At 45.6% G+C, this 16,339-nt stretch overlaps 1 protein-coding gene and 1 pseudogene across 2 annotated transcripts; one reads left to right on the forward strand and one right to left on the reverse strand.

Moving 5' to 3' along the window:
• Positions 1-1,205: 1,205 nt before the first annotated feature.
• LOC311514450 (olfactory receptor 52E4-like) lies at positions 1,206-2,258 on the forward strand (the record flags this gene model as incomplete). The annotated part of the gene is made up of 1 exon (XM_084617011.1): positions 1,206-2,258. Exon 1 carries the CDS (start codon positions 1,239-1,241, stop codon positions 2,256-2,258), a length of 1,020 nt encoding a protein of 339 aa, XP_084473137.1. The 5' UTR covers positions 1,206-1,238.
• A 12,619-nt stretch (positions 2,259-14,877) lies between these two features.
• Positions 14,878-15,929, reverse strand: LOC311514451 (olfactory receptor 52R1-like; annotated as a pseudogene). Its single transcript has one exon. The product of its transcript is annotated as an olfactory receptor 52R1-like (transcript).
• Between the last annotated feature and the right edge of the window lie 410 nt (positions 15,930-16,339).

The raw sequence follows: 16,339 nt of genomic DNA on the forward strand, positions 1-16,339 counted from the left end.
AAATCATGTTCTTAAAAAGATGATTTTATTAAAACAACTCATCTGGAAAAGCAAACTCTTGCTAGATATTAAAAGAGCAACTGAAAGCATTAACACCAAGAATGTCTTCCTTGGGGTTCAGTTTGAAGGTTACAAAGAAAACAAGTATCAGAGGGTAGCCTGGTTAGTATGGATCTGTAAAAGTGGCAATGCGAGTCTATAAGGTGCCACAGGACTCTTTGCCGCTTTTAAAGAAAACAAAAGCACCTGTGTTTAGCACAGAAGACTCCAGAAGCCCGAAATAAAGAGATAAACCTGATTGCATCTAACTAAACGTTTACTGTCCTACTTACTTATCAGTGGTTCCAAATGAATAATTTGTAGGTGTAAACACTGATGATATTTCATACCTGGCCCAAGCTTGGCAGCATCCCTGCTGCCCTGTCTTCTAGTCTTCCCATTGGCTCTTTTGGCCAAGTGCTAACTCACTTCCTCTTACCTAAGCATTTTAGTGAGACTTCTTAACTCTTTACAGGCAAGGCACAGAATCATAGAATATCAGGGTTGGAAGGGACCTCAGGAGCTCATCTAGTCCAACCCCCTGCTCAAAACAAGTAAAGAACAGCTACTAAAAAGGATAGTAAAAACTAACTGACTGGTTGGGTGTTCATAAAAGGGGTGCTACCCCCCATCATTTACCACAGCAGGTGTTTCCACTGAGTTGCTATCAATGATGACCAGTTCTTTTCCCTGGGGTGCATCTAGCTGGGAAGTTTCCCCCAGTGCATGACTTTGCAAAAGTTTGTTTTTTTTCCCCACTCTCAGGTTTTGAGCAACCAGGTGAATGGGGAACTCCCTACATCATGAACTCCCTAGCCTGGGTTTCATTGCATTAAGGAACAATGAGGAATAACCAGTATCCAAACTCATGTTTCCTGCTATTGCCTGTTAAGCTTTACCACACCAAGATAGGCAGCAATTATTGACACATGCCGTAAAATATGAAATTAGCATTAGTAGTGTCAGTTGTTCATAATTAATTTCTATGAATAATGAAAATGTCATTTTTCAGTGTGTGAAGATTGACCAATCTCCTCCCCCATGAGAACAGCCCACAGTAGTGCATTGTCTCTCCATCCAGGCATTTGTACTGCGACCAACACCCTTGACCCTGGGCACATACAGGAAGTCAGGAGAACATACAGTACGTGCAGGACGCACCATTCTGCCTCAGAGTTGGACAACTTCACCCCTACTCTATGTCAGATTCCAACACAACCGAATTCACCAACCCCTCCACCTTCATCCTGCTGGGCATTCCTGGCCTGGAGGCAGTCCATGGCTGGATCTCCATCCCCTTCTGCACCATGTACATCATAGCCGTCTTGGGGAATTTCACCATCCTGTTCATGGTAAAGAGTGAACCAAGCCTCCATGTGCCCATGTACTATTTCCTCTGCATGCTGGCTGTCACCGACCTGGTCCTGTCTACGTCCATCCTCCCCAAAACGCTGAGCATCTTCTGGTTCAATTCCAGGGAGATCGATTTCAGTGCCTGCCTCACCCAGCTGTACTTCATTCACTCCTTCACAGGGATGGAGTCTGGGATCTTTGTGACCATGGGTTTGGATCGCTACGTGGCCATCTGCCATCCCCTGAGACATTCCACCATCCTGACAAACCCCATGGTGGCCAAGATGGGCCTGGCTGTGGTGCTGCGCAGTGCCATTCTCGCACTGCCCTATCCCTTCCTGGTAAGACAGTGGCCGTATTGCAGAACCAACATCATCCCCCAGACATTCTGCGCACATATATTCGTGGTGAAACTGGCCTGTGCCGACACCCGCATCAGTAGTTACTACGGCCTCTTTGTGCTACTGTGTGTAATGGGTCTGGATGGGATTTTTATTGCTGTGTCCTATACCGTAATTCTCAGGGCCATCTTCTGCCTCCCCACAAAGGACGCCCGGATCAAGACTTTTGGAACCTGCATCTCACACCTCAGTGCCATCTTAACCTTTTACATCCCAGGTCTCTTCTCCTCCCTCACATACCGTTTTGGACAGAATGTGCCCCTGCATTTCCATGTTCTTATTGGCAACATGAGCCTACTGGTGCCCCCCATGCTAAACCCCATCATCTATGGGTTGAGGACCAAACAGATGCGGGACAGGCTGCTCCGATTCATTACTCTTAAGGAGACTAACGTTTTCCCCTGGTGCTCTGGTTCTCAGACCGAGCTCCGTGCTGGTGACATGGTGTTGGGCCGCATTCCTTGAATCACTTACTGGGCAGTGAAAGAGATATTAAATCCTTTCTTGGCCTTACTGTGCTGTGTCAGCGTGACAAACTGGGGAATCGATCTGTGTACAACTCATTAACTCTTAACGGTTAGAAAGGTGGCAACGATTGGACCCTGAAATCCTGCCCCCTGCCCTACCTATTCCCCAAGGCTCTATCCCTACCCCATCTGCCCTGGTCCCTGGCTTCTCTACTGCCCTCTCTCCCTCACTAAATCTTCTCCACCTCTGTCCCTGCCTCAGCTGGGCTCTGTCTACTCTGGGGCTGTGCTGGGAGCTGCTGAAGCCTGACAAGGGGCCTGCCTGTTGGTATGATGTGGCCCCAGCTGAGCAGGGCCAGGCATGGGTTAATGACCCAACACCTCCTCCTGCCCTGCAGGAACCAGTCACAGTCCGATCCTCTTCTTGGCCAGACTTTCTAGTTCAAAACCAGGTACCTGACAACCCTGCATGGAACCCAGACACAGAAGCCAAAAAACAGAGTGTCCGGATAAAACCTAGATGGATGGAAACCCTATTAATTATTCACCATTTGTTACAGGAACCATGTGTATTTTTATATCTTTGGGATTTCCTGTACTCTTTACTCACACACCTTGTATTAAGAGACAACAGGCTGGGGTGGAGGCATCTGTTTATAACTAGGTTGGTCATTAAAGACTATCAGCCCTAGCGAGATCTTATAGGGATAGAAGAAGGGAATAATTGCATTCTAAATTTAGTTTTCTTCAGTTTCTCTGCAGAGGGGCAGGCGTGGAAGGAACAAAACCTCCCCAGAAGGGGGAACAGAGAGAGGAGGGGTTCATCCAGCCCTTTAAAACACAGAGACTGGATGAGCCAGAAGGAACTGAGGCAAGAGAGAGGGAATCTATGGTTGCAGGGTTATGGCTGCAGCAGAGAAACAGACTGCAGCTGGAGGAGAAGTCAGAAGTTTCAGGAGGTGGCCCCTAGACACCCTAGAAGGCTCTGACCAATCCCAAAGGATGCTCCAAGGTGATGTGGATAAAGCATACATACTGGAAAACATCATCCCAACTATACATATAGAATGATAGGGTCTAAATTGTAGCCAATGATTTTAGTTCATTATTCATTTTTGATGTGATGTTATAAATTAATAAATTTATTAATTATAAATAAATTATATCATATATTTTCGCTGTATATTAATTAAGGTTAAATTGTGGGATTATAGAAGTGCAAGACTGATCAGTATTTAGAGGAACCAAGTACTAGACGTGAGTAAGACAAGCTGGAACGCAAGAAACTGTAGGTTGAGGCTTGCAAGACTTTAGCTATTGTAGGTATTGGAGACAAGACATGATGGCATAAGTGACTAAGAAATAACCTGATGCCCTAAGATAATGGGAAAAGAAGAACTAAGTGATAATATTGCACAAAATTACCCAGAAGATTAATATTATATCATAAAAATGCCGTAAAAACACGCCTGTCTCAGACATATGTCTTAATCACAGGATACAGGTTGTGCATCAATGATAATGAGAAGAATGGGAACTTACCCATCCTATAGAAAATTGTGGTCCCTTAAGTTTCCAGGGGACGCAGACCAATGAGAGAAAGAAGGGTGGACAATTTTATGGACATGCACAGAATGTAGGTATAGGCAGAATCCCATTATAAAAAGGGAATGCGTAGAGTGGGAAATCTGAGCTCCCGATGGAAGACTCCAGCAGGAACCATCCCTCTACTGATGATCGAAATATGAGAGACCCATCATAGAATCATAGAATCATAGAATATCAGGGTTGGAAGGGACCCCTGAAGGTCATCTAGTCCAACCCCCTGCTCGAAGCAGGACCAATTCCCACTTAAATCATCCCAGCCAGGGCTTTGTCAAGCCTGACCTTAAAAACCTCTAAGGAAGGAGATTCTACCACCTCCCTAGGTAACGCGTTCCAGTGTTTCTTATATAGAACCCAGATTTATCTGCCCCCTTCCCCTGCTGTAATCCACTAGACCCATTTCCACTCTCAGAGCTGAGATAGAACACAGGGTGGGTCTCTCTCTCCACGGACTTAGTAACAAATAAAGAATATACATTAAAATTGTAAACCTAACCAGTGGCTCTCAAGTGACTTGCCACAAGATATCAGAACATGTTAGTAATAGAGCTGACTGGGTCTAATATTACTTTATTTTTCTTTCTTTTATACAAGAATTAGATACAGTGCTCCTGTCAGCTAATTGCTAAGTTACCTGCCAAAAAAAATGAAAGTTTTCAAGAGCCTAGCTACTCTCTCTATTCACAGTTAAAGTTGCCCTCCAACCAAAATCTGAAATGGTGCCCCTGCAGCTGGCGGGGGGTGGTGAAGAGGTTTGAGGGAGTGATGGGGATGGGAGTAAAGGAGAGAAGAACAGGGATGCAGCCTTGGGGGAAAAGGCAGGGCAGGGGGTGGGGCCTCCGAGTTCCAGTTACCAGCAATTAAAAAGGTGGCATTCCTATGAGTTAATGAGTAGATCACAGACCAACTCCCCAGTTTATCACACTGGCACAGCATAGTAAGCCAGGAAAGGATTTAATGTCTCTTTAACTGCCCAGTCAGTGATGCAGGAAAGAGGGCCCAGCACCATGTCACCAGTCAGCTCTGCACGGAGCTCTGTCTGAGAGCCAGAGCAACAGGGGAAAACTTTAGGTCCCATTATGAATAACGAGCCAGAGCAGCCACTTCCGGATCTGTTTGGTCCTTATCCCATAGATGATGGGGTTTAGCATGGGAGGCACCAGGAGGTACACACTGGCAATGACAACGTGAAACCATAGGGCCACATTGTAGCCAAAACAGTATGTGAGGGAGGAGAAGATAACTGGGATGTAAAAGGTTAAGATGGCACAGAGGTGGGAGATACAGGTCCCCAAAGTCTTGAGTCATCCTTTGTGGGGAGGCTAAAGATGGCCCTGAGGATAAGAATATAGGACACGGTGATAAAAAACACATCCAGACCAATCACAGAGAATAGCACAAAGAGGCCGTAGTAACTACTAACACGGGTTTCAGTGCAGGCCACCTTCACCACAGCCATGTGCTCACAGTACGAGTGGGGGATGATGTTGGTTCTGCAATATGGCCACCGCCTTGTCAGGAAGGGATAGGGCAGTACCAGCATGTCACCGCAGAGCACTATGGCCAGGCCGGTCTTGAACACCATGCAGTTTGCCATGGTGGTGAAATGTCTGAGGGGATCACAGATGGCCACGTAGCGATCCAAAACCATGGCCGCAAAGATCCCAGACTCCATCCCTGAGAAGCAGTGAACAAAGTGCATCTGGGTGAGGCAGGCACTGAAATCGATCTCCCTGGAATTGAACCAGAAGATGCTCAGCACTTTGGGCAGGGTGGATGTTCCACCCACCCCAGTGGGGTCTTTCATGCGGGTCCCCACATCTGTACCCTAGAGTTCAGAGTGGGGAAGGAACCTTGACACTCCCTAAGGCTGTTTTCACCCTTCTTCTAACTGTGTGGGGCAGCCACCTCACCACACCCTCTCACTTCCATTGTTCCTTGTTTTCTGCTGCCATGACGTACATACTCACAAAGACTGTGGAAGGCAACAGGGCAGCAGCTGCTGCTATACAAGTGCTCACATCTTTCAAGCCGCCGCCAAGCAGTAATCCCGCCAGACAGGTCCATACTGAGCTGGTTGCAATTTGTAGCTTCAGGCTGCTTGATGGCAATGGCCAGTGACTTACTTTTCCCTGGATTCATAACCACACTAATGCACACTGCTTCTTGCCCAGTGGGAGGTGTATATATGGGGCAGTTCACTTATAAAGGAAAGGCAGAAATGAACCTAAATGCATAGAATGAAGGGAGAGAGAGAGAGAGATGGGAAAAACTCACTAGAAAATGGACTCCTGGCTCTATATTGTGGGGAGCACTTTCCAAGGAGAGAGAAATCCTCTCCCTGACCCCAAACCAACACTGCATGGTCCAGGAAATATTTCCTTTGAAGAATGAGGCTGGATCAGTCCAGGAACCAGAGCCCTTGGGAACATACTGAGGGCAGGGGAGCCACATTTGGTGAAGAGAACATCTTGTGGACCTCTTCCCACCCAGCCCCACTCCCCTTCCACTCACAGTCCCGTAGCATCTGTGTAGCAGCTCCAGATTTGCTGTCACACCCCCGCTCAACCCTTGTGGCTGGACACAGACCAGACAGCTGTGTTTGGGTCCCACACACTGGACCCATGTGCTTTTGGATTGGAGCAGCATTTAGGCCCTGCCTCTGATTCTGGGTTTCTATATCCACTCTGGCACTACAACTTCCATTGTAATGCCTCCTTCTGGGAGTGCAGGCCTGTGCCCCAATCACCAAGGCCCTGGGACTTGTTTTGATTCAGGTCCCCCAGACTCTCCAATTGCTTCAGCAGACCCTTCACAGAGCTTCCCTTGGGAGTACTCTGTTTGCAGTTTCTCCCTTTCGAGGCACATGACAATTAAAGCAAACACAGCGAGGCCTTGCAAAGGGGGTTGTGTGACACATGACTAGAAAGAGTTAAGCAACTTGCAGACTAATTAACACAGATTCACCCTTTAAAGACATGTTAGTAAAGTATGTAAATGGTAATTAGTGCCATTCAGTGTGAGATAGGCTAGAGCTTTGAACTGTAGACTGTAGAAGAGAATGACTGTACTAGTCTATGTTTACCTCTAACATTTTAGAGATTAACAATGTAACCAAAGAGTTTTCATGGTGGGCTGTATTCTCTTAATTCAGAGATGAAAAGGAAATATTCTTAGATGAAACTTGGGTGTAATAATATCATAGTCTATAAAGTTTGTGGTAAACTGTCTATAAACTGCATAATGGATAATTACCTTATGTCAATCCAGGTAGTTAATTGTTGGTGATGTTTATGAAAGAGAAGGTTACTTGAAAAGCCTATTCTTCAGCCAAGGACTCCTGTGCTGCCCAGGAACTGTATAAATGGTTCTTGGGACCTGATTCTTTTTACCTCATATCTCCTTAAGCTTCCTCAGGGAAAGCGTAAGTCACAAGACTGGAGCCCCCATTACTCCCTGGCCCGCATGGATAGTGAATATTTAGACATAATCTATGGACTAATTCTGGAAGAATTCTCTCCACCTCTGAAGCTCACCATCTATATGAAACTGATTTAAGAACTCTATTCATGTCTGTATGCACAATGATCTTTTCATGTCACTTTTATTTTTAAATCAATCTTAGTTTAATTAATAAGAATTGGCTTGAGGCTTGTATTTGGGTAAGATCTGAAATACTCATTTACCAGGGAGGTGATATGTCTGATCCTTTGGGACAGCCAGAACCTTTTTTATATGATACTTTATATAATGAACAGGATTTTATATAATCATCATCATACTTGACGTGGCTGTCTGGGTGGAAGCCCAATGCCAGGTGGCTTTGAGGGAACTGTGTTTTGTCTTCTGTGTAACCAGTAAAATCTTGTGAAAGCTGTTTTGTTACTGGCTTGGTAAATCCAAGTAGTAGAATAACTGTCCATTTCGGGGACTGTCAGCCCCATTCTTTGCAGTTTCCCCTAACTGAACAATCTCAGTGTGCCTCCCCCGCCCAAACCCTGGTTACAAGTTGTTAAAACAATTCCTCTATTTTAGATATCCCAAGACATACCCATATCCAGATAAACACAACACCAACACCCCATTCCATACCTCAGTGAACATAAGAATGTAAGAACGGACATACTGGATCAGCCCTGTCATAAATATAAAGGGAAGGGTTACAACCTTTCTGTCTATAGAACTATAAAATCCCTCCTGGCCAGAGGAAAAAACATTTCACCTGTAAAGGGGTTAAGAAGCTAAGATAACCTCACTGGCACCTGACCAAAATGACCAATGAGGAGACAAGATACTTTCAAAGCTGCGGGGGGGAGGGCAGGAGCGGACAAAGGGTCTGTCTGTCTGTGTGATGCTTTTGCCAGGAACAGATCAGGAATGCTCTTCAGAACTCCTGTGAAAAGTTAGTAAGCAATCTAACTAGAAATGCATTAGATTTCCTTTTGTTTAAATGGCTGGTAAATAAGCTGTGCTGAATGGAATGTATATTCCTGTTTTTGTGTCTTTTTGTAACTTAAGTTTTTGCCTAGAGGGATTCTCTATGTTTTGAATCTGATTACCCTGTAAGGTATTTACCATCCTGATTTTACAGAGGTGATTCTTTTACTTTTTCTTTAATTAAAATTCTTCTTTTAAGAACCTGATTGCTTTTTTCATTGTTCTTAAGATCCAAGGGTTTGGGTCTGTGTTCACCTATGCAAATTGGTGAGGATTTTTATCAAGCCTTCCCCAGGAAAGGGGGTGTAGGGCTTGGGGGGATATTTGTTGGGGGGAAGATGTCTCCAACTGGGCTCTTTCCCTGTTCTTTGTTTAAATTGTTTGGTGGTGGCAGCATAGGGTTCAAGGACAAGGCTTGTACCTTGAGGAAGTTTTTAACCTAAGCTGGTAATAATAAACTTAGGGGGTCTTTCTTGCAGGTCCCCACATCTGTATCCTAGAGTTCAGAGTGTGGAAGGAACCTTGACAAGCCCAAAGTTTCATCTTTCCCAGTATCCTGTCTTCCAACAGTGGCCAGTGCCAGGTGCCCAGAGACAATGAATAGAACAGGTAGTCATCAAATGATCCATCCCCTGTTGCCCATTGCCAGCTTCTGGAAGAGAGAGGCTGTGGACATCATCCCTGCTAATTCTGGCTAACAGCTACTGAAGGACGTATCCTTGCCTCTGTCTTGCTTGGCTTCAGTTTCAGATAACTATTTTGTCCAAGAACTTAATTGTTTTAGTCATACATGAAAGATAGGAGGAGCTCAATGTTATCTGCATCTTGCTGTCATTAGAATCCATGTTATATGACCAGTTCCGATAGTGGCTGCATGGAGATGTTGAAAATTCCCAGAGAGAGAATTGAACCTGTGGGACCACCAGGGAGGGGTCTAGTGCTGGAGGTGCAGTTTCCCATCACTGCTACTTGGTACATCCTGCCAAGAAGGATTCAGACCAATTCAGTGCATCCCTCTGGACTCCTGCTGCCTCATAAGTGAGACAGCAGTATCTCATTGACAACAGGCTCAAATAATGAAAAGAGATCCAGAAGGCTGAGTATGGATGTCTGCCCTCCATCCACTGACAGGAGATGCTCCATCGGTGCCTCTAAAGTAGGGGAAGAGGATAGAAATTGATAGAAATGAGAAGTTATGAAGTATCAAAAATGGATGAAGGCAGCAAAAGACACCAGAGACAAATCCATGGTTATCAGATTAAGGAAAATAGGAAGATTTTTAAGTATATTAGAAAGAAAGGAAATCCTGAGCGTGGTATAAGCCTTTACTAAATGGAGATGGTTGTTTCACGTTGTCACCCACGGTTAAGTCTGGGAGCTACTGATAACACTGTGCCCCCCTAACACTCCAGCTGGGCTGGCCTTTCTCATGCTGCTCTGCTGATGATGCACAGCCAGCCTCTCCAGGGCCTGTTAACACCCAACACAACAGCAGGTGGCACCATGCACCCAAGTGAGTTACCGGAATGCTTTACCTAAGCCACTCAAAAATAAAAGGAGGACTTGTGGCACCTTAGAGACTAACAAATTTGTTGATTGATTTGCAGTGGAGCACCAGTCAATTTCGCAGCTCCGCAGCCTTGCACCTCTGCTGCAGTAGAACCCCAGAATTAGACTATCTTGAACTGCACAGAGATTGGTACTGGGCAAGTTCATTAATGTAGTTTGCTTACCCTGCCCAACCTCGATGTGGGGAAGATATGAAACAGACTTTGATTAACAAACTGAGATTTTCCCAGACACTTCACTCAAAAGTAAGGTTAGGATAAAACATAAAACAAGTTTAATAATGACAGAAAAATTGATTTTAAGTGATTATAAGTGATAGAAAACAGATCAAAGAATATTACTTAGCAAATAACCAAACAAGATAACTAAGCCCCATTTACTGGAAGTATTGCTAATTCAAATCCCATCTCTCACCCTGGCTGATGATACAAGCAAATCACCAAGCTTCCATAAACAGCCTAGAAATGCCTTTAACCTGGAACCAGCACTTCCTCCAGTTAAATCATTGTTCCTCCTGTATTTCCAGGTGTTCTCTTGCATGGGGAATGAAGACAAGTGATGATGGCACTCCCTGTCATTATAGTCTTTCATATGGTGGGAAATCTTTCTTCCAAGCTAAGTTCCCAGCCCAGTTTGTGTAAAAATACAGGTTCTAAAATGGAGTTCAGTGTCGTGTGGTCTGGTCACATGACCTTGCATGACATAGTGAGTCATAACAGCCATAACTCATATTCTGGCTGAAACATTGTGTCCATTGTCTCTGCTGATGGGCCACTAGCACTGTCTGGGTATCTGGCTGGTGAACCTTGCCCATATGCTCAGGGTTTAGCTGATTGCCATATTTGGGGTAGGGAAAAAATTTTCCTCCAGGACAGATTGGAAGAGGCCCTGGATGTTTTTCGCCTTCCTCTGTAGCATTGGGCATGGGTCACTTGCTGGAGGATTCTCTGCTCCTTAAAGTCTTTAAACCATGATTTGAGGACTTCAATAGCTCAGACATAGGTGAGGGGTTTTTCGCAGGAGTGGGTGTGTGAGATTCTGTGGCCTGTGTTGTTCAGAAGGTCAGACTAGATGATCATAATGGTCCCTTCTGACCTTAGTATCTATGAATCTATGAATCTAACCACTTCATTCTTGTGCCCAGAAGGCTAGCTGTGGGTGTTTTCCACTTCACAACATCTTTCAGTAACACATACATAGCAAAACTTTATAACTTCATATACCATGATCATGTTCAAGATGGAAAGAAGGAACAGGAGAACCCAAAGGTGGATTGAGTAAACAAACTCCTTTATTGCTGTACTTGTTCCCTCTACCCAATTGTTGAGTGAGCACCAGGTTAATCACATTGCACTCTTTTATCTAAGTTAATATTTAAATACACACATTATGTAGTTGGGAAAAAGAAGGGAGAGGAGAGATAACACTACTTCACAAAAAAGGAATTCTTTAGACAACTACATTTCTTTTGCAGCTGCAACACTTATCTATCCTTAACAAGCAAAAAAGGGGTGGGGACGGGTAGCTGTCAATCAAGGGATGGTGCTTGCCTTTGCCATACTCCCCTATTACCATGCTAATGGTTACCCAGGTCTTTACTTAACACTTACATAGCCCAACACTCCCCGACTCTCTTTGAAGAAGGGTCCAGGCACCTCTCTTTCCCACACACTGGCTGGCAGGGCACTTATGCTAAAGGCTCTGGCTCCAGTTATCTTGATACATTGGTTCACTGGTCATGCTATGGGAAGACAGGAAAGGTGGGTCACTGGAATGGGCATGCTGCAGAATTTGCAAGTATGGTTTATGCAGAGAGGCTAGGGCAGCACATAACTTTAAAAATGCCATGAATACAACTAATAATACAATGAATACAAATAATATCCCTGCAGTATAGGTAATTTGACTGAGAAGCCAGTGAGTGATCATTAGGCCTGTTTGAAGGGCACAGGCTACATCAGTCCAGGTACAATCGGCAGGCAGTTTACTTGCTGGTTAGAATGCGTTCATGCCTTGGAGGGCTTGGGCTTTTAAAACCAGCCTTTAGCGTTGATTGACCTAGAGCTGCCGTAGCAACTGCGTTAAAAAGTCCCAGTTTTAAACTGCGTTAAAAAGTCCCAGTTTTTAACTGCGTTAAAAAGTCCCCTGAGGTCTCTGCCTCAGGAATGTGTAGTTGAGCTTTAGGGCTCATAAGCTGTATGATGCACAGCCTTACCTGCCTGCCTCCCAACTCTGCTTCCTACCTTCAGGTATTTCTGTGAGTCTTCCTGGCTTCCCTCTCTACTTCTGAGTGACCTGTGGGCCCCAGACCTGGGTCATCACTCTACTAACTGAAAGCTGAAAGCTCCTTGTCAGGCTGTAGCAGATCCTGTCCCAGCCAGGAGCAAAAGGAGCCCAACTCGGGGGTGGGGAGAGACAGAGGCAGAGCTGATCTAGCAAGAGATGGAGGAAGGGAAACAGCAAAGTGAGCCAGAACTTGGGGGAATAGGAAACACAGGGTTAGGGAACTTGGGGAAAAGGATGAAGCATGGCACAGCACCTTGAGGGGGATAGTAAGAGAAGATGCAGGAGCCTCAGGGGTCCAGTTATCAGAGATTAAAAAGGTGGAAAACCCTATGAGTTAATGAGTTGTACCAGGACCAATTCCGCAGCTGACAATGCATAGTCAGGTCAGGAAAGGATTTAATGTCTCTCTGACTGCCCAGTCAGTGATTCAGGGAGGAGCACCAGCACCATGTCACCAGCCAGCAATTCAGGGACTCGGTCAGAGAGTCAGAGGATCAGGAGAAAACTTTAGGTCCTGTCACAAGTATAAAGGGAAGGGTAACAACCTTCCTGTATACAGTACTATAAAATCCCTCCTGGTCAGAGGTACAAAATCATTTTACCTGTAAAGGGTTAAGAAGCTCAGGTCAGCTGGCACCTGACCAAAAGGACTAATAAGGAACAAGATACTTTCAAATCTGGTGTGGGGGAAGGCTTTGTCTGTCCGTTCTCTGTGCTTGCCGGAGACAGATCCAGAAAGCAAGCAATCCAACTCCATTAGAATTAGCAAGTACTTGTTTTGGCTTCTGATTTTCTCCCAGAGTGGGGAGGGAACCCTGACATGGTGGCCATGCTGGGGTGAATAGCACCAAAGACTGTTTGGGGAAGTTGTTCCACTGGGAGGGAACGGGCAAGGATGTTTCTACCTCAGTCTGGTCTTGTGAGGCGTGCCAAAGAGTGGGAAAACATCAAGACCAGGTCAAAGACCCTCTCCAGCAACTCCGCATAATAGACGCTCCATTTGAGTGAGTAGCTGTGGATATTCTGGATCCTTTTCCGAAAAAGACAGCCAGAGGAAAGCAGTACATATTGACTTTCATGGATTTTGCCACCCGATGGCTGGAAGCAGTAGCTCTAAGCAACACCAGGGCTAAAAGTGTGTGCCAGGCACTACCAGACATTTTTGCCAGGGTAGGTTGGCCCTCCAACATCCTCACAGATTCGGGAACTAATTTCCTGGCAGGAACCACTGAAAGCTTTGGGAAACTCATGGGGTGAATCACTTGGTTGCCACTCCTTACCACCATCAAATAAATGGCATGGTGGAGAAGTTTAATGGAACTTTGGGGGCCATGATACATAAATTTGTAAATGAGCACTCCAATGATTGGGACCTAGTGTTGCACCATTTGCTTTTTGCCTACAGATCTGTACCACATCCCAGTTTAGGGTTTTCACCATTTGAACTTGTATATGTCCATGAGGTTAAGGGGCTATTACAGTTGGTGAAGCAGCAATGGGAGGGATTTACACTTTCTCCAGGAACTAACATTCTGGACTTTGTAACCAATCTACAAAATACCCTGCGGACCTCTTTAGCCCTTCCTAGAGAAAACCTAAAAGATGCTCAGGAAGAGTAAATAGCCTGGTTTGATAAACATGCCAGAGAGTGTTTCTTCGAAGTAGAGGACCAGGTCATGGTCTTGAAGGTGCTCCAGGCCCATAAGATGGAAGCGTCATGGGAAAGGCCATTCATGGTCCAAGAGCGCCTGGAGCTGTTAACTATCTCATATCATCCCCCACCTCAAACTTAAAGCCTAAGGTGTACCATATTAATTCTCTAACACCCGTTTATTCCAGAGAATTAAAGGTTTGTCAGTTTACAGCCCAGGGACGATATGACGCTGAGTGGCCTGAAGGTGTCTACTACGAAGGGAAAAGTGTCAGTGGCGTGGAAAAGGTGAACCTCTCCATGAACCTTCTATGTATACAGCAATAACAGACCAAGGATCTGTGTGCCAGCTTCTCGCCGATGTTCTCAGCCATCCGAGGACAGACTGAACGGGAATACCTCTCCATTGACACAGGTAATGCTCACCCAAATAGAGCCCAGCCTTACCGGGTGTCTCCTCAAGCCCAAACTGCTATAGAACAGGAGATCCAGGACATGCTAGAATGGCTTTGTCTGTGTGTTCTGTGTGCTTGCCGGAGGCAGATCAAGAAAGCAAGCAATCCAACTCCATTAGAATTAGTAAGTACTAGCAAGGGAATGTGTTAGCTTATCTTTGTTTTGGTTTGTGATTTTCTCTTTTCTGAGAGGAAGGTGTATTCCTGTTTTTTCTTTTTGTAACTTTAAAGTTTGGCTGAGAGGAAAATCCTCTGTTTTTTAAATCTGATTGCCCTGTTACATTATCCTGCATTCTAATTTTACATAGGTGTTTCTTTTACTTTTCTTTTTAATAAAGTTCTGTTTTCTTTAAGAATCTGATTGGGTTTTTTTAGTGTCCTAAAAAACCCAAGGTTGGTCTGTGCTCATCTTGTTTATTCTCAAACCTCCCCAGGAAAGGGGGTGTAGGGCTTGGGGGGATATTAGGGAGGAGTAGGGACTCCAAGTGGTCCTTTCCCTGAGTTTTGTCTAATCACTTGGTGGTGGCAGTGTTACCAATTCCAAGGCACAAGGGAGAATTTGTGCCTTGGGGAGTTTATAACCTAAGCTGGTAGAAATAAGCTTAGGGGGTCTTTCATGCATGTCCCCACATCTGTACCCTAGAGTTCAGAGTGTGGAGGGAACCCTGACTGGTCCTGTTATGAGTAAAGAGCCGGAGCAGCCTGTCCCGGATCTGTTTGGTCCTCACCCCATAGATGATGGGGTTTAGCATGGGGGGCATCAAGAGGTACACGTTGGCAATGAGAACATGGAAATGCAGGGGCACATGCTTGTAAAACCGGTAAGTGAGAGAGAAGAAGAGACCTGGGATGTAAAAGACTAAGGTGGCACAGAGGTGGGAGATGCAGGTCCCAAAAGTCTTGAGACGGGCATCCTTTGTGGGCAGGCTGAAGATGGCCCTGAGGACCAGGGTATAGGATATGACAATAAAAATCACATCCAGACCCATCACACAGAATTGCACAAAGAGGCCGTAATAACTACTGACGTGGGTGTTGGCGCAGGCCAGCTTCGCCACGGCCATGTGGGCGCAGTACGGCTGGGGGATGATGTTGGTTCTGCAATATGGCCACTGCCTCAACAGGAAGGGATAGGGCAGTATGAATATGTCACTGCGCAGAACGACGATCAGGGCAATCTTGGTCACCACGGGGTTTGTCAGGATGGTGGAATGTCTCAGGGGGTGGCAGATGGCCACGTAGCGATCCAGAGCCATGGCCATGAAGATCCCAGACTCCATCACTGAGAAGCAGTGAAGGAAGTACAGCTGAATGAGGCAGGCACTGAAATCGATCTCCCTGGAATTGAACCAGAAGATGCTCAGCATTTTGGGCAGGATGGACGTGGACAGGACCAGGTCGCTGACAGCCAGCATGCAGAGGAAATAGTACATGGGCTCATGGAGGCTCGACTCCGTCTTCACAATGAACAGGATGGTGAAGTTCCCCAGGATGGCTATTACATACATGGCACAGAAGGGGATGGAGATCCAGACATGGGCTGCCTCCAGGCCAGGGATGCCCATCAGGATGAAGGTGGAGGGGTTGGTGAAGTCGGTTGTGTTGGAATATGACATGAAGTAGGGAGGAAGTGCCGAACACTGAGGCACAACGGTGTCTCCTGCATGTACCATATATTTCAGTGAATTCCTGTATGTGCCCAGGATCTAGAGTGATGGTCACAGTACAAATGCCTGGATGGAGAGACAATGATAACATGAGATACTACGTGCCCTACTGGAGGCTGTTCTCATGGGGGAAGCAGATTGGTTGCTCTTCCCACACTGAAAAATGACATTTTCATTATTTAGAGATATGAATTATGAACAAATGACCCTACTTATGCCAATTCCATATTTTATGTTGCTCCATGAGTCAATAATGTGTTGTGATGTGGGAAACGTTAATAGGCACCAGCAGGAATTAAATGAGTGTGGCTATCGGTTATCCATTATTGTTCCTTAATGCAATGAAAGCCAGGCTAGAAAGTGCATGCTGTAGGGAGTTCCACATTCACCCGGTGGCTCAAAATCTGAG

Source organism: Lepidochelys olivacea (genome assembly GCF_965140295.1).
Source record: "Lepidochelys olivacea isolate rLepOli2 genome assembly, chromosome: 1".
NCBI classification, from domain to species: Eukaryota; Metazoa; Chordata; order Testudines; family Cheloniidae; genus Lepidochelys; species Lepidochelys olivacea.